The sequence below is a fragment of the Molossus molossus genome, unplaced genomic scaffold, assembly GCF_014108415.1.
Source record: "Molossus molossus isolate mMolMol1 unplaced genomic scaffold, mMolMol1.p scaffold_m16_p_13, whole genome shotgun sequence".
NCBI lineage: Eukaryota > Metazoa > Chordata > Mammalia > Chiroptera > Molossidae > Molossus > Molossus molossus.
The window spans coordinates 11,834,101-11,854,892 of NW_023425348.1; the positions used below are offsets into that span (position 1 = coordinate 11,834,101).

The following is a 20,792-nucleotide window of genomic DNA, read 5'->3' on the forward strand; positions in this document are numbered from 1 at the left end:
GGACCCGTGAGGCCGGACCGGGGCCACACCGCAGGGGCCGAGGCAGGTCCGGGGTGGACCGCAGGGCCCCGAGGCGGGTCCGGGGTGGACCGCAGGGCCCGAGGCCGGCAGCGTTAACTGGAGCGAGCTCTGCAAGAAGAACGAGTCCCGGGAGGAGAGCGGTTCCCCTGCCTGCCCGGGGACAGTGCTCGGCTCCACGGCATGAGGTGACCCGCTCACCCTGCGACTCACTTCCTGCCCATCATTAGGCCAAGCTCCTGATCTGTCTGTTTTTTTTTGTTTGTTTTTTGTTTTTATATTACAGAACAGCAGGACAACCTGAAAGGTGAGAGCATTTTATTTGTAAAATCTTTGCCAACTATCTCAAAAAGAACATCTTTTAAACTGTCCTTCTAACCTGAGCATCCTAGGGTCCCAGAAATTCAGCTCGGCTAACTGAGGCCCCCTGGCGGCAGGGTGCGGAGCTGCCGGGGAGGGAAGGGGCGTGAGCGATGCGGTGCTTCCAGGGAGCAGGGGTCGGAGCAGGGGGTCGGCGGACCAGGCAGGGTGCCAGCGGCTGGGCTGACAGTCTCCCCTCAGCCGGGCGAGGAGTGAGGAGCGTGTCTCAGCCGAGGGTCGACGTCTCTGCATCTCCAGCTTGGGGGGAGGGGCTGGGCGGAGGGGCGAGCCCCCTCTTGCCTTCAGCGAGAGCTCTGAAGTGCTGCGAGGAGGGAGCGGGAGGAGGGCGCGGGCGTGGACTGCCAGTCGTTACACGTCAGCAAGGACTGACCGCTCGACCACCCCGACCACCCCGGGGCTCCATGCTCTCCCCCTCTGCCTTCAGAACAGCTCCTTGGTGCTGTCCTTGAGACAGGCTAGATCTGCCCGCCGCCTACAAAAATGTCCCCTTCCCCTCCTCCCGTTTCCATTCACCAGCCCCTGGTTCTCCTGTGATGACGTGTCCTCTGCGGACCCGACCTGAGCGCACCCAAGGGCCCGTCTCCACTCCTTCCTTATCTCTAGGAGCCTGGCCCTGTGGGCAGCTCCTCACTAGGGGGACGGGCACCGACCCTGCCGGCAGCTCACTGTGGGGACGGGCACTGACCCTGCCGGCAGCTCTCACTGTGGGGACGGGCACCGACCCTGCGGGCAGCTCTCACTGTGGAGACGGGCACCGACCCTGCGGGCAGCTCTCACTGTGGGGATGGGCACCGCGACCCTGCGGGCAGCTCTCACTGTGGGGACGGGCACCGACCCTGCGGGCAGCTCTCACTAGGGAGACGGGCACCGACCCTGCCGGCAGCTCTCACTGTGGGGACGGGCACCGCGACCCTGCGGGCAGCTCTCACTGTGGGGACGGGCACCGACCCTGCGGGCAGCTCTCACTGTGGAGACGGGCACCGACCCTGCGGGCAGCTCTCACTGTGGGGACGGGCACCGACCCTGCCGGCAGCTCTCACTAGGGAGACGGGCACCGACCCTGCGGGCAGCTCTCACTGTGGAGACGGGCACCGACCCTGCCGGCAGCTCTCACTGTGGGGACGGGCACCGACCCTGCGGGCAGCTCCTCACTAGGGGGACGGGCACCCGACCCTGCGGGCAGCTCTCACTAGGGAGACAGGCACCGACCCTGCGGGCAGCTCTCACTAGGGAGACGGGCACCATGACCCTGCGGGCAGCTCTCACTGTGGGGACGGGCACCATGACCCTGCGGGCAGCTCTCACTGTGGGGACGGGCACCGACCCTGCGGGCAGCTCCTCACTAGGGAGACAGGCACCGACCCTGCCGGCAGTTCCTCACCATGGGGACGGGCACTGTGACTCTGGGCAGAACAATTCCCGTCACAGGACAGTCACACTGACTCCGAGCAGTGGACACTGCAGCGACCTCCCGACACCGGCAGTCAGTGCAGACCTACCTGAGAGTTCTTGAACTCCGAGTAGAGGGAGAAGAGCAGGTGGAGGGCCTGAACCCGACTCTTATAGACGGGAATGTCCAGGATGGCTGGAACAAGGACCCCGTGAGCGACCCAACAGGAGCCTCGGGCCTCGGGCATTTGTTCAGGAGCCGAGCCCCCCCTCCCAGACGGTGTGTCCCATGGCTCTGGGAGTAATGCCCGAAGCCCAAGCCCACCCGGGGGTGCCAGCAGCGCAGGTGCTCCGAGTGAAGGCTGCAGCCCAGGACTTCCCAGAGCGCAGGTCCTTGGAGAGCCCCGAATGTGACCCAGAGGTGGGGACGGGGCGATGGAAGCACTCACCACAGACCATGTCAATGTACTCTGCCAGGCTGCAGTCGATCTCCGCCGTGGGCAGGCTCACCTGGGGGGCACGTGTACCAAGGTCGAAGGTTAAACTCTCTCTCTGAAGAAACAAGAGCTCCTACCTTAACTCATATGTATTAGGGGCTAAGTGGGGTTCTCCCAAATCCTATGTCAAAGTCCTAACTCCTCATACCTCTGAACGTGAGTGAACTTGGAGACACAATCGTCAAGGAGAAAATCAGGTTATAATGAGGTCATTAGGACGGACCCTGACCCAGTATGACTGGCACCTTATGAAATTAATACATGGACACACACAGAGGGGGACCATGTGGGGACACAGGGAGATGGCCAGTAAGGAAGGTTCTGGAAAGGAAGAAGACAACACATTTCTGCGCTCTGAGCCACGGTCACAGAGCTTCGTTAACGGCAGCCCTAGCAGACGGGGCTGGTCCATCACTGACCAGCAGGGCAGATGGTCCACAGAACCGAGAGTTCACAACTGAAAGCACTACCCTGCTCCCCTGTGCTTGTGCAACAGAAACCGGCACTAGGCTGTGTACTGATCGTACTTAGTGTCAAAGGCCTAATGGTCCCTGAACACACCAAAGGAACGGAAAAACTGGACACGACATCTCAGGTGACAGGCTCTGGATCTAAACAACTTCTGCTATAAGATTAAAAAACATTAGCTTCTTAAAATTTTTTGTTTTCTTTTTATAAAAATCAGAGTTTATGTAGTTCTGCAATTTCCTTGTTTCACTTACCAACATGTCATTGATATTTTCCATATCAGAGCAAACTAAGGCCATATAATATTCCACTGTGTAAGCATCCACTGAATGTACTACAATCTATCTAACAGTCCACTGAATGTTCTACAATGTATCTAATAGTCCACCGAATGTACTACAATCTAATAGTCCACCGAATGTACTACAATCTAATAGTCCACTGAATGTACTACAATCTATCTAATAGTCCACTGAATGTACTACAATCTATCTAATAGTCCACCGAATGTACTACAATCTAATAGTCCACCGAATGTACTACAATCTAATAGTCCACCGAATGTACTACAATCTAATAGTTCACTGAATGTACTGCAATCTATCTAATAGTCCACTGAATGTACTACAATCTATCTAATAGTCCACCGAATGTACTACAATCTAATAGTCCACCGAATGTACTACAATCTAATAGTCCACCGAATGTACTACAATCTAATATTCTACCGAATGTACTACAATCTATCTAATAGTCCACTGAAAGTTCTATAATGTATCTAATAGTCCACCGGATGTACTACAATCTATCTAGTAGACCAGTGAATGTACTACAATCTATCTAATAGACCAGTGAATGTACTACAATCTATCTAATAGTCCACTGAAAGTTCTATAATGTATCTAATAGTCCACCGGATGTACTACAATCTATCTAGTAGACCAGTGAATGTACTACAATCTATCTAATAGACCAGTGAATGTACTACAATCTATCTAATAGTCCACTCAATGTACTACAATCTATCTAACAGTCCACTGAATGTACTACAATCTATCTAATAGTCCACTGAATGTACTACAATCTATCTAATAGTCCACTGAATGTACTATAATCTTTCTAATCAGATATTTCCTCTTAGCTACAGCTTTAAAATGCTGTCAAGCAAAAATACTTTTTTTCAAATTCTTTGCTTTTATAACAATTCCTCAGTAAATATGTACCAAAAAAAAACTGTCTTCATAGAGTTTTAATTATATAAGAACCAAAAAACAAAATAAGTAAGGTGTATAGTACATTAGAAGGTAAGTATTACGGAGAAACAGCAGGGGAAGGGGTGGGGAACACAGGGAGCTGGTGTAGCAATTTAACAACGATGCTGGGGAAGACCTGTCAGTCTTCTTTGCTTGGTTTTCTTGTGTAAGAGTTCTCTGCTTGCAAGGTAATGTTATCACATACATGTATGTAATTTTTCTCATTCCGTTACTCTTTTAACTTTGTTTACGGTAACTATCAGGTTTTCCTGATTACAATTTTTAAGTTTCTTAGTATGCTAAGAAACATCTAACGATCCTAAGAGTATTAATATTTTCCCCACTTTGAAAAACAGTACTTGTGTAGAGTTATGCTGACACTGACTGTTTCTTCGCCTGGAGTGAGGCGTGCACACGGCGGCACAGACCTCACCTTCTCAGACGGCTGCTCCGCCGTCCCATCAGAACCCACTCCATCTCCCAGCATTTAAACCACCGCCTTCTGACACATCACATCCCACACACGTGGGTGTGTCTCAGGGTTCTTTTCAAATGGACTGAATACAATGAAAACTTATTTATTATTTCAGAGAGAGAGGAAGAAAGGAGGGAGAGGGATAGACAGAGGGAAGGGAAAAGAGAGAGAGGGAGAGAGGGAGGGAGGGAGGGAAGGAGGGAGGGAGGGGAAAAAGAGAGAGGGGGAGGGGGAGAGAGAAAGGGAGGGAGGGAAGGGGGGAAGGGAGAAAGGAAGGAGGGAGAGAGGGGAGAAGTGGGGGGAGAGAGAGAGAAAGGGAGGGAGGGAGGGAGGGGGGGGAGAGAGAGAGAGAGAGGTGCCCATTTTGTTGTTCCACTTATTCATGCACTCATTGGTTGATTCTGGTATGTGCTGTGACCAGGGATTGAACCCACAACCTTGACATATGGGGACAACACTCTAAGCAGCAGAGTACTCAGCCAGGGCTGTTTGGGATGTTTATGCTCATCTATTTCTACTCCTACGCCAACATTTTATTTACTGTAGCTTTCTAATGTGCTTCCAATGTCTGATAGGTTAAATCCTCCATTATTTTTTCCTAAAATTTTCATGATTAGTTTTAGTCTTAAAAATGTATTCTCGCCCGGCCAGTGTGGCTCAGTGATTAAGCATCGACCCATGCACCAAGAGGTTGCCAGTTTGATTCCCGGTCAGGGCACATGCCCAGGTTGTGAGCCTGATCTCCAGTGGGGGGCATGAAGGAGGCGGCCAATCAATGCTCTCTCGCATCAGTGTTTCTCTCTCTCCCTCTCCCTTCCTCTCTCTCTAAAATCAATAAGGAAAAAACATTTTTTTAAATAAATAGATAAGTCAGTGATGATAACAGTACAGGAAGAGAGAACACGAAGCCCAGAGTGAATGCCGAGCTCTTATCTCCTCCTGCCCTCCGCTCACCTTGCCCAGAAGCTCTTCGAAGTCTGGGGACCATTCCTGCATCAGCGTGTCGATGTCAGGCATGGGCCTACGAGCAGAGAGGCAAAGATGAACACGCAGCATGGACAGTGACACCAGCAGTCTCTGGGTCAGGACATTTGGGACGAAGGGAGACTCTACCTGGCACGTGAGGTTTCCGAACACAGACCGGGCAAACCAAACTCACCCGGCCTGGGGTGTGGAGCAGCTGGCTAAGTGACAGCACCAGAAAATTCACAATCTTTATGTCTGCAATCTCAGCCAGCAGCTGAGGATCCATAGGACCTCGGGTTGGTCGACTATGTCCCGGCCTTGGGCCCCTTCTCAGACACCATGGGTGCCCACATGGCGAAGGCTACCGTGGGGGACAGTGGAGAAGAAGGTGGTATTTCTTGCCTGGTATAGTGTACAGTCGCAGGGGGCTTTGAATGATGTAACTCGGAGATGCTCTCAATCCACATGTCGATGGCTTTGGGGTTCTTTTCTGCATCTTCCAGGCTCTTCACCCTTATGTGTTGCTAGAAGAACAAGGGGAGGCCTGGCTGAGGGCCCTGCAGCAGCTCCCCTCCTGCAAGGGCTCGTCTGTGCTGCCATGTCACCGACGGAGCAGCTGAGGAAAGGGAGGCCTCACAGCAGCCAAATGACGGTCACAGGAAACTGGTCAGATGTTCCAGAGTCAGGGCAAGGAGCAGGTCAATAGATGGACCGACCACAACATGATACCACTTCACACCTACTGGGACGGCTAGAACGAGACAGCGAGAAGTGCCGACGAGGGTGTGGAGAAACTGTGACTCTCACTCATCCTGGTGGCACTGTGAAATGAGTCAGCTGCTTTGGAAAGCAGTTGGCAGTTCCCCAAAATACTCAGCAGTTACCATATGGCCCAGGAATCCCGCTCCTACATGTATGTGTCCAGGAGAAACAACAATATATGTCCATGCAAAAGCATGTACAGCAGCCTGGCTGGTGTGGCTCAGCGGACTGAGCGACAATCCGTGGACTGAGAGGTCCCGGTTCGATTCCCGGTCAGGGCACATGCCCAGGTTGTGGGCTCCATCCCCAGTAGGGGGCGTGCAGGAGGCGGCCGATTGGTGTATCGCTCTCTCATTGATGTTTCTATCTCTCTCTCATTGATGTTTCTATCTCTCTCTGTCCCTTTCTCTCTAAACAATCAATAAAAATATACTTTTTAAAAACCCTACATATCACCATAGAAGCATAATTGATAAATGTGGAAACAGCTGGTGGTGCGTGGATAAAAACATGATGTTTCCACACAATAAAATATTATTCAGCTGCTTAAAACAAACAAAACAATGAGGCAGCTACCAGGGTCTAGGAGCAGGGAACGAACAGTGACCACTAATGGGTACAGGATTCCCTCCTGGAGGGATGAAGATGTTCTTAGATGCTGCTGCTGCTGCTACAATTCTGTGAATATACTAAAAATCACGGAACCGTAGAATTTTAAAGGGTGAACTTTATGGTAAGTAAATCATATCTCAATAAAACTGTCATTTATTTATTTATTTATCCTTCCCTGAGGACATTTTTCCATTTTTTGTTCAGATAGAGTGGGAGGGAGAGAGAGGAAGAGAGAGTGAGAGAGAGAAACATCGACGTGAAAGGGACACATCGAGTGGCTGCCTCCCGCACGACCCAACCAGGGCTGGGGACGAACTGCAACTGAGGAACATGCCCTTAGCAGGAACCGAACCCGGGTCTCTCTGGACCGCAGGCTGACGCTCTGACCGCTGAGCCACACCAGCCAGGGCAGAACTGTCGTTCAAGGCTAGGGCTGTCCGGAAACCACAGCCACCCCTTGCAGTGGGCAGTAAGTCAGCTGCACCGGTACCGGCAAGGCCCCCGCTCTGGGCCTGTCCAGCGGGGCCTGTACTTTACTAGCGTCTTACTGTGACGTTGTGCTGCTTGGAATTCTCTGTCAGCCACAGTGAGAGCACCGTCGGGTCGGACTGCTTCGCGCAGGGCTCGTCTAATACCAACAGGCCAAGGCTGTCGGGCTTCCCATCAGGACGGGGGACCTGGTCAGCAGAGAAGCGAGCACACAGAGAGGAAAGTGAGAGCGACATAAAGGGCCACACACCTGGTTTCCAATAAGCTGGAGAGAAACAACTCTTCTGGTTCATCACTACGACTAGCATCAAAGAGCACACTGTGCAGCGGTGCCAAATCCTGCCGGGACAAACACTTCACTTACAGGACCTTAAACACAACGCTGAAGGCATGGATAATTAGGCAGCAAATACGTGACAATTTAGAAAAAAAATTGTTTTTAAATCCTCACCTGAGGATATTTTTCTATTTATCATCAGAGTGGGCGGGAGGGAGAGAGAGAGAAAGGGAGAGAGAAACACCAATGTAAGAGAGACACATCAGCTGGTTGCCTCCCACATGACCCAACCAGGCCGGGGACTGAACTGCAACCAAGGTACATGCCCTTGACCAGAACTGAACCCACAACTCACTGGTCTGCGGGCCGACGCTCTAACCGCTGAGCCAAACTGGTCAGGGCCATGACAATTTTTAACACATAATAAGATAATCAAGTATTACCTGATATAATAATTATAGTATGGAGTAGGGAGCAAGGTTAAGAACTCTAATGAAATGAGGAATATAATCAAGGAAGCCAATGCTTGTCAAGAAAAGGAGCGGAACTGGTAGACTAATAGAGGAGTTAGAAGAAACACCTATGGACTCACTTTTAGGACGTTCTGACTGTACCTTTAGAAATGCATCAATATCCCCAACAGCTGGGATGAAATCAGGAATGAAAGGTTTCAGTTTGTGGTCCAGGTCAATCAACTGAGGTGTATACCTAGCAGATATTGCCAAGGGAAGACGGAAACAGAGAAACTTACTTTTTGGTTTAGAAAATCTAAGGAGAATGGCCTTGCTTTAGACGAGAGGCAGGAACGGGCAGGGGAGGCCCGGGGGGCGCTGACAAGAAGCCCTAACACTCACCTGTTGATGTACTGGAAGAGTTCCTTAACCTCGGCGGAAACAGGCAAATGCTCATAATCCGCAGGATCATAGGCTCTGGGGAAAGAAGATGACTCAAGGTGGCCGGAGAGGGCAGCTGTTGCTGAGCCTGGTTCAGCCTCGTGTTACTCCAGTCACAGGGCACCTGGCTCTGAGCCTCGGTTCTGCTCCACCCACTTTTGCCTTCCCTGGGCTATTTGCAAGGCAACTTTAAAGTGTATTAAAATCAGCCCAGCTGGTGTGGCTCAGTGGTTGAGCGCTGTCCCATGCACCTAGAGGGTCGCTGGTTGGTTCCCTATCAGGGCACATGCTCAGGTTGCGGCCTCAATCCCCAGCAGGGGGCGTGCAGGAGGCAGCTACTCAATGTTTCTCCCATCAATGTTTCTCTCTCTCTCTCTCTCCTTCTCACCTTACTCTCTAGGTAAAAAAAAAAAAAATCAATAAAAACATTTTAAAAAATAATAAAATTTATTAAAATTAGCTCTCAGTTTATCTCTGACTACAGAAAACAGAGCTGCAGAAAATCCAAACATAATTTTAAAAAATTTTAGAATGTAGCAGAAATTTTCTCTTTTTTAGAATGAAAAGATGAAATGAGATTTTCATTTCTGGCATGAAAATAGTTTGCCCCAAGGAAAAAAGTAACAAAAAAATTTTAATTTAATCCTCACTCGAGAATATTTTTCCATTGATTTTTAGAGTAGGAGGGAGGAGACAGAAACATTAGCTGCCTCCTGCATGACCCTGACTGGGGACAGGGATCGAACAAGCAACCAAGGTACATGCCCTTGACCAGGAATTGAACTCGCGACTCTTCGGTCCCCAGGCTGACGCTCCAATGGCTGAGCCAAACCAGCCAGGGCAAAAAAAATTATTTTTGACAGATATGTTTTTCAAGGCGTTATTTATAGAAGTGAAAAATTAGAAACAAATAAAATATCCAACATTTGAGTAATGATTAGGTATGTTTAAGTTGAATATTGACTGCATAGTTACTAAAAAATAGTTGTATTGACACCTGAAATGTATACAGTAAAAAAACACATAATCCAGCCACTGTGGCTCAGTGGTTGAGCGTCAACCCTGCACTAAGAGGCTGCCAGTTCGATCCCGGGTCAGGGCACATGCCCAGGTTGTGGGCCCGATCCCCAGTGGGGGGCACGCAGGAGGCGGCCAGTCGATGTTCTCTCTCATCGATGTTTCTATCTCTCTCTCCCTCTCACTTCCTCTCTCCCTCAAAACAATAAAGGAAAAAAAAGGAACACATACTATATAAGTGACTTTGAAAGTTATTATTAATAAGGTTGTTCTGGGGGGAGTTGCTTAATAAAACTTAAGTTTACATTTCCGATAACAATTCATGCCTGTGAGATGAGCTGGGAAGCATGAACAGTCTGGTATTGAACTTCGCGTCCTTTACTTAGTGTCAACCTGCAGGTGGATAAGGCAAAAGTAAGGCAACTTTTTTTTCAATTCTCAGCGGAGGATATTGTTCTGTTGATTTTTTTTTTAGACAGCGGAAGACAGGGAGAGAAACATCGATGTGAGAGAGACACATTGATTGGTTGCCTGCCGCATGACCCTGACTGAGCTATGTGCCCTTGACCAGGAATCAAACCCGAGACTCTTTGGTCCTTGGGCTGACACTCCAACTGCTAAGCCAAACCAGCCAGGGTGGTAAGGTAACTATTTTCATTTTTATTCAAATAACTTAATAAATGATAGATGCATATGATACAAAAGGTACAAAGTGCATACAATGAAAAGTTGTCTCCCTTCCAACCTGCCCCCTTGCCACCAAGTTCTCCTCCCAAAAGTAATCGCTACTATTAGTTTCTAGTATATCCTACAGATAGTCTATGTAATATGTTTTATACTCATGGTAGCAAAGCATGAACACTTCTATACCTTTTTAAAAGTTAAGTTTCTCTTGGAGATACTCATTCCAAAGAGTGCTGCCTCATCCTTTTCAATGGCTAGATAGAATTCTGCTGATTGGTTACATCACCATTTATTTAACCAGTAATCATATTTTAAGTGGATGTGTCTTAGAATCCACTTTGATTAAAACCTAGAGAGATAGGTTATGACTAATCTAGCAACAGGGTTTGGAACAGGGTGAGAGGTTTTTCACTTAAGCATCATCCAGGAACATTCTGCCTCAATGTGGTGACCCTGAAGTACCTATTCTCTGCCTGTCCATGTTCTCTACTCCTGTCCAGGCAGGTTTCCCTTGTTAACAGAAATGCTCAATGTGGTGACCCTGAAGTACCTATTCTCTGCCTGTCCATGTTCTCTACTCCTGTCCAGGCAGGTCTCCCTTGTTAACAGAAATGCTCAATGTGGTGACCCTGAAGTACCTATTCTCTGCCTGTCCGTGTTCTCTACTCCTGTCCAGGCAGGTCTCCCTTGTTAACAGAAATGCTCAATGTGGTGACCCTGAAGTACCTATTCTCTGCCTGTCCATGTTCTCTACTCCTGTCCAGGCAGGTTTCCCTTGTTAACAGAAATGCTCAATGTGGTGACCCTGAAGTACCTATTCTCTGCCTGTCCATGTTCTCTACTCCTGTCCAGGCAGGTCTCCCTTGTTAACAGAAATGCTCAATGTGGTGACCCTGAAGTACCTATTCTCTGCCTGTCCGTGTTCTCTACTCCTGTCCAGGCAGGTCTCCCTTGTTAACAGAAATGCTCAATGTGGTGACCCTGAAGTACCTATTCTCTGCCTGTCCATGTTCTCTACTCCTGTCCAGGCAGGTCTCCCTTGTTAACAGAAATGCTCAATGTGGTGACCCTGAAGTGCCTATTCTCTGCCTGTCCACGTTCTCTACTCCTGTCCAGGCAGGTCTCCCTTGTTAACAGAAATGCTCAATGTGGTGACCCTGAAGTACCTATTCTCTGCCTGTCCATGTTCTCTACTCCTGTCCAGGCAGGTCTCCCTTGTTAACAGAAATGCTCAATGTGGTGACCCTGAAGTACCTATTCTCTGCCTGTCCGTGTTCTCTACTCCTGTCCAGGCAGGTCTCCCTTGTTAACAGAAATGCTCAATGTGGTGACCCTGAAGTACCTATTCTCTGCCTGTCCATGTTCTCTACTCCTGTCCAGGCAGGTCTCCCTTGTTAACAGAAATGCTCAATGTGGTGACCCTGAAGTGCCTATTCTCTGCCTGTCCACGTTCTCTACTCCTGTCCAGGCAGGTCTCCCTTGTTAACAGAAATGCTCAATGTGGTGACCCTGAAGTACCTATTCTCTGCCTGTCCGTGTTCTCTACTCCTGTCCAGGCAGGTCTCCCTTGTTAACAGAAATGCTCAATGTGGTGACCCTGAAGTGCCTATTCTCTGCCTGTCCACGTTCTCTACTCCTGTCCAGGCAGGTCTCCCTTGTTAACAGAAATGCTCAATGTGGTGACCCTGAAGTACCTATTCTCTGCCTGTCCATGTTCTCTACTCCTGTCCAGGCAGGTCTCCCTTGTTAACAGAAATGCTCAATGTGGTGACCCTGAAGTGCCTATTCTCTGCCTGTCCACGTTCTCTACTCCTGTCCAGGCAGGTCTCCCTTGTTAACAGAAATGCTCAATGTGGTGACCCTGAAGTACCTATTCTCTGCCTGTCCATGTTCTCTACTCCTGTCCAGGCAGGTCTCCCTTGTTAACAGAAATGCTCAATGTGGTGACCCTGAAGTACCTATTCTCTGCCTGTCCGTGTTCTCTACTCCTGTCCAGGCAGGTCTCCCTTGTTAACACATAAATCTGTTCTCTCTTCTCCAGGACGTGACCCCCTGAAGTCAGGGGCCACCTTCCAGGTTCACTCAACACTCTCCGTGATCCCAGAGCCACGCACGTTTCAGACGGTGCAGGCGGCACCATGAGCCTCGAGGAGACCATGGAACTGGAAAAACATGGAAACTGATTAAGCTGGGTTTCTGAAACATCTGAAAATCCTAAATAGGGAGCAAAAGAGATGCTGGAATTTCACTGTTGACTGGTGTCCTCCGAGGCCATGTTCTGAAGGTGTCCTCCTCCTCGTCAGGGGTGCTTCCCTCACCCTTCCAGAGGGGCTCCATGCCTTTCATTATCATCCTCTTCGTCGGAATCGGTTTCAGATGAGTCGTCGTCATCATCATCATCATCGTTTTCACTAAAGCCGTGTTGAGGTGCCAGCTGCAATGTCTTCTTCTTCTCCTGAGACAGGGCAGAGTAGGCATAGAAAGGCCATACAAGGAAAAGTTCAGTGCAGCTATGCCCAGTACCCTCCCAGCCTGGCACCACATCGCCAGAGAGAAGGTAGCACCCCCCAGAAGGGCCTCAAGAACTGTCTTCTGCTCCTGCTTACAACAGACAGGGTCCCCACTTTCTAGAACCATGTTCTATTTATCTGCTTAAGGTTTGGGTATAAATTTTACCCATTATGTATCTATTTTACCTGTTACTTAGGACATCCTGAGACCTCTGCACAAACTATTCAGTAGATTCCACTCTAAAACTTATGGACCTTTGGAGACAGGCAACTCTAAATTGTTATTTTGGAAGGAAATGGGGGGAAATGAAGTGGGAAGACACCTCAGGGGATCTTAATACTCACAAAGACCACAGGGAGAAAATTAGTATTTAATTTACAAGACTGCCCTGAGCAAGCTGCTTGTTAACTATCAAAAGGAGAAAATCCATAATCAACCCCCATCTGAACTCTGACCAGCATTCCAGAGACTATGGGCTTTCTATTTCATTCTCTTCAAAGGGCATCTAACCGATCCAAATGTCCCTTCCCGTCCCCCATAAGTCTGATGCAATGACTAGGCCCTGGCGGGGTGGCCCAGGTGGTTAGAGCATCATCCTGATACACCAAGGTTTCAGGTTCCATCCCTGTTCAGGGTGCATACAAGAATCAGCCAATGAGTACATAAATGGGTGGAGTAACAAACCACTGTTTCTTTCTCTCTAAAATCAATCAATCAATCACTAATTTTAAAAAATAGAAGATGCAATGACTATACACTGTATCTCAAGATGAGAGACTCTTCTGTTACGGGCATCACAACCTACCTTTCTGAGCTTCAGGTTCTCTATGTACCATCCCACCCTCGCAAGTCCGTGAGAAGGGGTCTGGTGGTGCTTGGGGCTGGCAGGGGCAGTTGGGATGGGGTCCATGTCTTTGCCTCTGTGGCCTGGAGCCTGTGGAGTGCCCTCACTTAGGACCTGAAGGATGACCAATTGGCCCCCTTTAAAAGGAGGTTTTGAAAGCCTGGTCTCCATATGCTATGTGGCTCATACTGAGGTTAACAGATCTCGGCGCTGGTTTTTAAACTAGCTCACATTTCTTTCCCTGTAAAGCAGCTCCTGGCACGTAACATTGTGACACATTACAGGACATCAAAAACTGCTTTTGGTCACATTTTCCTCTAAGCAAAACACAGATTTATTGTACACAGATGAAAATATATTCTAACTAATCCATAGCATGTGTGACAGATGACACATAGTCACAGAATTTACTCAGTGACGATGCCTTACTGGTATATAATTGATACAAGTCTCCTACAGTCTCTCTTAATTCAAAATCCGCCAAAATTATCCTTGGTTACATGAGAAGCAGTTTGGCAAAGGGAGCTTTTTAAGAATACTGATTGTCAATTTAAAGATTATTCAAATATTGATCCTCTCTGCTAACTTTGAGTGCATACTAAATGGGAAACATAAATGAGCCTTGAATATTGACCACATCATGATGAAGACTATACAATTGGGGAGTCAGCCCAGCCAGTGTGGCCCAGTGGTTAAGCATCAACCCATGCACTAAGAGGTCGCTGGTTCGATTCCCGGGTTGCAGGCGTCATTGCCAGTAGGGGGCGTGCAGGAGGCAGCCAATGGGTGTTTCTCTCTCATTAATGTTTCTATCTCTCTACCTCTCTCCCTTCCTCTCTCTCTAAAATCAATTTTTAAAATATTTTTTAAAAATAAAATAAAATTAGAAAGTCAATTTAGGAAAACTGTTCACTTTTCTTCTGTCTGCTTCTTCAACATTGTGCTTTGCAAAATCCCTGATTGAAAGGCAGAGGACTTTATATACTACAGACATATGCCTGAAAAATGGCTGCGTGGGTTAGAGGTTAGAACAGCACACCACTCACAAAGTGGGGCTACCCTGAAATGTTACCTGTCAAGCTTTCTATGAAATCGCTCTCTATCACTAACGCTTTCTTCACTGCTTCAAATATTCTTCTTCACCAGAGTTTTTAAAGCTGTTCTTAAAGGACAACTAATAACCACTGGACCATGTGCTAAGGCTGAACACAATGGTTGTTCAACTGAGCACGTGTGTAACTTTAAGGCCTCATCGGGCTTAGAGCTGCAGGCTCTTTCTGTCTTTCGCTCAGAAACAGGATGACTCTCTAGGTTCATAGAACAGTAAGTGACATCTGGGACTTAAGACTTTAAAACTGAAGTCTCTTTCACAAGATATTGGCAGTATCAGAAGTGGTGACAATAAACAAATGCCTAAAACAATAATTCCAAACTTGCTTTATTAAGAAAATTACTTGGGCCCTGGCTGTTTGGCTCAGCGGCTGGAGCATCGGCCTGCGGACCAAAGAGTTCTGGGTTCAGTTCCCGCTAGGGGCACGTACCAAAAAAAAAAAAGAAAATTACTTGGAATGCTTGCTAAAAATATAAATTCCCAGGCTTCTACCTTTAAGACTCTGATTCAGTAGTTCTGGGTGGGGACTGGGAATCTGCATTTTAAAAAATTAAGTGTCCCCAGTTGAATCATATGATCAGTAAAGTTTGCAAAACATTGTCCTACATTATATGAAATTCCTCACCAAAAAGTCAGCTGTAGCCCTGGCCGGTGTGGCTCAGTTGGTTGGGCATCGTCCTGTGTACAGAAAGGTCGCTGGTTTGATTCCGGTCAGGGCACATGCCCGGGTTGTGGGCTTGATCCCCAGTAGGGGGTGAGCAGGAGGCAGCTGATCAATGTTTTGCTTTCACAACAATGTTTCTCTCTCTCTCTCTCTCTCTCTCTCCCTCTGCCTTCCTCTTTCTCTAAAAATCAATGAAAAAATCTTTTTTAAAAGTCAGCTATAAGTGTTCTTTATTCCTGAAGGAGAGTCAAAATCTAAGGCTCCTTCTTCCTGATTGTCCTCCAGGAGCTCAAAGGTACCCAGCCACTGGAGGTGAATATTCGAGAAACATCTACGATTGAACTGGTGTCATCTCTAACCACTAAAACACCGGAGCAGAAAATGCACAAGAAGTGAGCTGTACTGCACCTTGTTATTTTCCTCTTCATACTCATCACTGCTGTTATCGGCCATGGTCTTGTTTGGAAGACGGGCAGAATGAGTAAGTCCTTCGAAGAGAAGTTTTCCCTTTAGGTTATTGTTAAAATAACTTTTAAGGACAGATATTTTTAGCTTATAATATTTTGTAAGCTGACCACTTTATGAAACACGGTTTATACGAACACCTATCTAGACAGGAGCTGAACTCTAGCCACGGTTCTGTCACCTCAAGTCAGCATGTATTCACCAAGCGTTTCCGCGCCTCAGGCACTGAGCTGGACCTTGTGCCAACTGATTATCTGCTGTTACATAAACAATACAAAGTCTGCCCTCAGTTTAAACATCGGCAAAATGAGGTCAGTAATTAGTAAAGTGAAAAGGGTGCTGAATTTATAGTCAAAATACTGAGTTGAAAGGATAATTCTATCACTTGGAAAAAATGACTTAACTTCTCTGAGTCTCAGTATTCCCACCTCTACATGAGGTCAGTAGTACTTCCCACTCAGGACTGCTGTACGGATCAAATGAAAAAAACTTCGATGAAAGAAACTGACCCCAGTTCCTGTCAAATGAATAGTCACAAATATAAATTTGAATCAGTACCCATAAAGCAACAAAAATATTCTGAACAGCCCCGGCCGGTTTCGCTCAGTGGTTAGAGCGTTGGCCTGCAGTCCAGAAAGACCCGGGTTCGGTTCCCGCTAAGGGCACGTACCTTGGTTGCAGTTTGTCCCCGGCCCTGGTTGGTCGTGCGGGTGGCAGCCATTCGATGTGTCCCTTTCACATCGATGTTTCTCTCTCTTTCTCCCTCCCACTCTATCTGAACAAAAAAATGGAAAAATGTCCTTGGGTGAGGATAAAAAAAAAAATTTGCACTGTTGAGGAAATGATGGTGTCAGGTCCTCTTAAAAAGATTCCATTGCCCTGGCCGGTTTGGCTCAGCGGTTAGAGCGTTGGCCTGCGGTCCGGAGAGACCCAGGTTTGGTTCCCGCTAAGGGCACGTACCTCGGTTGCAGTTTGTCCCCGGCCATGGTTGGGTTGTGCGGTGGCAGCCACTCGATGTGTCCCTTTCACGTCGATGTTTCTCTCTTTCTCTTTCTCTCTCTTTCTCTCTCCCTCCCTCTCTTTCCCTCCCACTCTATCTGAACAAAAAATGGAAAAATGTCCTCTGGTGAGGATTAAAAAAAAAAAAAAAAAAAAAAGATTCCATTGATGTTTTTATTGGGATTGAATTGCAGGTTAGTAAAGCATCTTCAAAAATGAGCAAAACAGCCCTGGCCGGTTTGGCTCAGCGGTTAGAGCGTCGGCCTGCGGTCCTGAGAGACCCGGGTTCGGTTCCCGCTAAGGGCACGTACCTCATTTGCAGTTTGTCCCTGGCCCTGGTTGGTCCTGTGGGTGGCAGCCACTCGATGTGTTCCTTTCACATCGATGTTTCTCTCTCTCTCTCTCTGTTCCTCTCTCTCCCTCCCACTCTACCTGAACAAAAAATGGAAAAATGTCCTCGGGTGAGGATAAAAAAAGAAAAAAATGAGCAAAACAGTTTTTATAAGTATAAAAAAACAACAAATGAATCCCCGCCGCGGACTGAGAACAGAGCACTATCATAAAGCAGATGGTCGGGAACATTGATCAGGCTGGAAGAAGACCCCACAACCTGGGAGGCTACGATTTCTTCTCCCTTAACCAGTTGGAAAACGGAAACCAAGGCAAGTGAAGTAACTTGCTCTGAAGGTGAACATGAGCTTTGACGAAGAGGAATTTCTTGGAGACAAGCATGAATCCATCCTGCTCTTTGTCCTGAGAACCTTTATTTCCTTCTTTCTTTCCTCTTCATTCCTCTCATACCTCTGTATCTTGGGGATGGAGTGCAAATACTTGCAACCTCTTCAGAGTCGTTGATCTCTAGACGCTCATCGTACGTCTGGTTTTCAACAATCTTGGTCTAAGCAAAAGGAGACATAATGACATGGCTCTTATTATGGGACATTAAACACTCCCTGGATTGCGGGGGGGGGGGGGGGGGGGGAGGGGAGGAGAAACATCTATAACAAAAATATATCAATAGCCCAGCTGGTGTGGCTCAGTGGTTGAGCACTGACCCATGCACCAAGAGGTTACCAGTTCGATTCCTAGTCAGGGCACATGCCTGGGGTTGTGGGACCCGACTCCAGTAGGGGGGCGTGCAGGAGGCGGCCAATGGATGTTCTCTCTCATTGATGTTTCTCTCTCTCCCCCTCTCCCTTCCTCTCTAAAATCAATAAAAGAAAAAAAAAATTTTAATAATGAAAAAAAAAGCCCTGGCCGATTTGGCTCAGCAGTTAGAGCGTCGACCTGTGGTCCGGAGAGACCAGGGTTCTGTTCCCGCTAAGGGCATGTACCTCAGTTACAGTTTGTCTGCGGCCCTGGTTGGGTCGTGGGGATGGCAGCCACTCGATGTGTCCCTTTCACGTCAATGTTTCTCTCTTTCTTCTTCTCTCTCCCTCCAGCTCTATCTGAACAAAAAATGAAAAACTGTTCTCGGGTGAGGATAAAACAAAACAAAACAATAATAAACAAACACTCCGTGGAGAGGTGAAATTCTAATCCAGCAGTGATCCTCTTCCTTACCCCAGAAACCAATTTTACATGAACTTTCACTCCCATTCCAACTCTCCTTAGGGCTTCTTGGCCCTGGGTCAAGCAGTTATGTCCCCCTGCTGCGGCCTTTACCGAGGAACCGCGGGCGGCTGGCGGAGGAGGGAGGGAATCGCGCTGGGAAACCACGGCTAACTTCCGCACCGGCCCCCCAAAGCTGTTAAGGTCCCCCTGCATGGGCGTCAGTCTGTGGATGGCAGCTCTGTCCGGGGGTTCCACCAGCTTTCCCCAGGCTGTCGCGCTTTTTCGGGGGAGGCTGTGCCCGTCTCTGGGGTTACCTCGTTGACCAAAAAGAGGGGAAACTCCAGCTTCTCAGTCCCATCCAACAAACCCTAAAGCAGCACCCCCATCTCCAACCCCCACCCCCCCGTCTTGCAGGTCGGATTTCCCTTGAGTTTCTTGGGGAGTAAAAGGAGCCAGATGACGCGTGGCGCCGCGCAAGAAGTGATTCAAGGAACAGTTGTCATGGAGACGAGAAAGATGGGGGGGGGGCTGGAAGGAGGAGGGGTCCCCTCAAGTCCTCCTGGGAGTGCGAGAGGCGGTTCTTCCTGCTAGGAGGGGGGAAGTTACCTGCAGCCCCTCTGGATCCGTCTCCTCTATCTGGAGAGAACCCCGGCCTACGGCTGGGGTCGCCCTCCAGTCTCCGGCCAGGCCACGGCAAGGACTCTACCTGCGGACACCGCCTGTTGTCCGCCGCTGGGTACAAAGAAAGAAATAAATAAATCGAAATATCGCGGGACTTGCTCTCACTCTCGTGAGACCTTCTCTGCTCACCGGCACTTCAAGGCTCTTCCATCGAAGGCTCCACGAATCAAGAGCGGCTCGGACAGAGCCGCTCTGGGCGACCGGGTCGCCTGTTTCTATGGTCTCAGTAACCGCGTCTCGGGCGGCATCTAGCGGCCGCGGCGGGCAACGCTGCGTGGTGAATTTCGGTTCATGCAGAAATACTCGAGTGTTCCCCCCTAGGACAAGGAGCATTGGTCCTGCAATTCCTCCTAATCAGTTCTCAAGCAAAATCTCTAAGGAATTGTCCCACAACTCTTTGTACGTCCATTTTAGCGTTTGTATTTCATTATAGTCCTTCCCCTCCACGGTATCCCTTTGCATGGGACATACTTATACTAACAAATTGTTCGTTATTTATCTGAGAGTCCAGTTTAACCTGCTGTATTTTTATTAGCTAAAGAAGACTGAGCTTCTATAGGGCAGAGTCTGTGTCTAATTAATTTTAAGATCTTCATAGTCTCAACGTACTGCCTAAATTCGGTGCTTTAAAAGTACTCATTGGGCCCTGGCCAGTTTGGCTCAGCGGTTAGAGCGTCGGCCTGCGGTCCGGAGAGACCCGGGTTCGGTTCCCGCTAAGGGCACGTACTTCGGTTTGCAGTTTGTCCCCGGCCCCGGTTGGTCGTGCGGGTGGCAGCCACTCGATGTGTCCCTTCACGTCGATGTTTCTTCCTCTCTCTCCCTCCCACTCTATCTGTACAAAAATGGAAAAATATCCTCGGGTGAGGATAAATAAATAAAAAAATAAAATAATAAAATAAAAGTACTCATTGGGCCCTGGTTGGGCCCTGGCCAGTTTGGCTCAGCGGTTGGAGTGTCGGCCTGCGGTACAGAGAGACCCGGGTTTGGATCCTGCTAAGGGCATGTACCTCGGTTGCAGTTTGTCCCCGGCCCTGGTTGGTCGTGCGGGTGGCAGCCACTTGATGTGTCCCTTCACGTCGATGTTTCTCTCTCTCTCTCTCCCTCCCGCTCTATCTGAACAAAAAATGGAAAAATGTCCTCGGTCCTCGGGTGAGGATTAAAAAAAAAAAGTACTCATTGGGTGTGGGTGAATGAATGAATGAAGATGTAAGGAACAAATATTTCAAAACTACAGACATAGTTACTTTTGGGAGTCTGAGAGAGAGAGAAACAAAGAAAAGAATATTGGAGCCCAGCTGGTGTGGCTCAGTGACTGAGTGTGGACCCATGCACCAAGAGGTCACCAGTTTGATTCTGGGTCAGGGCACATGCCCAGGTTGCAGGCCAAATCCCCAGGGGGGGTCATGCAGGAAGCAGCCAGTCGATGTTCTCTCTCATCAATGTTTCCATCTCTCCCTCTCCCTTCCTCTCTCTCTAAAAATCAATAAAGAAAAAAAAATTCTTTTAAAGAATATTGAAAATTTGACCCTGAAAACCTGCCAGAGGAAAGTGTCAAAGTGGTTTTAAAAAAGAAAAAGAGCACTGGCTAGGTAGCTCAGTTGGTTAGACCATCATACTTATACCCAAGGTCCCTGGTCAGGGCACATACATGAATGCATAAATAAGTGGAACAACAAAATCTCTCTCTCTCTCAAATTAATAAATATAAAAAAAATTTTGAAGAAAGGAAAGTGAGAGACACCTCTTCTGAGACGCTTCTGTTTAAAAATAGAACTTGCAAAA

General features: G+C 48.2%; 1 protein-coding gene across 8 annotated transcripts; it reads right to left on the reverse strand.

The window, feature by feature from the left end:
- Window positions 1-355: 355 nt before the first annotated feature.
- On the reverse strand, window positions 356-19,074 carry IFT46 (intraflagellar transport 46). 8 transcript variants are annotated; one of them, XM_036258778.1, is made up of 13 exons: window positions 18,936-19,074; window positions 17,577-17,673; window positions 15,720-15,799; window positions 13,498-13,650; window positions 12,521-12,636; window positions 8,442-8,516; window positions 8,202-8,295; window positions 7,370-7,498; window positions 5,850-5,971; window positions 5,436-5,502; window positions 2,238-2,298; window positions 1,899-1,984; window positions 356-700 (listed from the first exon to the last, which is right to left on the reverse strand). In XM_036258778.1, exons 3-13 carry the CDS (start codon window positions 15,762-15,764, stop codon window positions 605-607), a joined length of 1,044 nt encoding a protein of 347 aa, XP_036114671.1. In that variant the 5' UTR covers window positions 15,765-15,799; window positions 17,577-17,673; window positions 18,936-19,074; the 3' UTR covers window positions 356-604. The 8 variants fall into 8 exon arrangements, with proteins under 8 accessions (XP_036114671.1, XP_036114668.1, XP_036114670.1 ...); XM_036258775.1 differs by having other exon boundaries at window positions 357-700; window positions 12,500-12,636; XM_036258779.1 differs by having other exon boundaries at window positions 358-700; window positions 12,500-12,636; window positions 13,498-13,626.
- Between the last annotated feature and the right edge of the window lie 1,718 nt (window positions 19,075-20,792).

Coding starts and splice junctions, on each gene's coding strand:
- IFT46 (XM_036258775.1), bottom strand. CDS start 15,764: ATGGCCGATAACAGCAGTGATGAGTATGAAGAGGAAAATAACAAG. Junction 1,985..2,237: donor GTACATTGACATGGTCTGTG/GTGAGTGCTTCC, acceptor TCCTTGTTCCAG/CCATCCTGGACATTCCCGTC. Junction 701..1,898: donor CGGAGTTCAAGAACTCTCAG/GTAGGTCTGCAC, acceptor CCCTCCTCGCAG/CACTTCAGAGCTCTCGCTGA.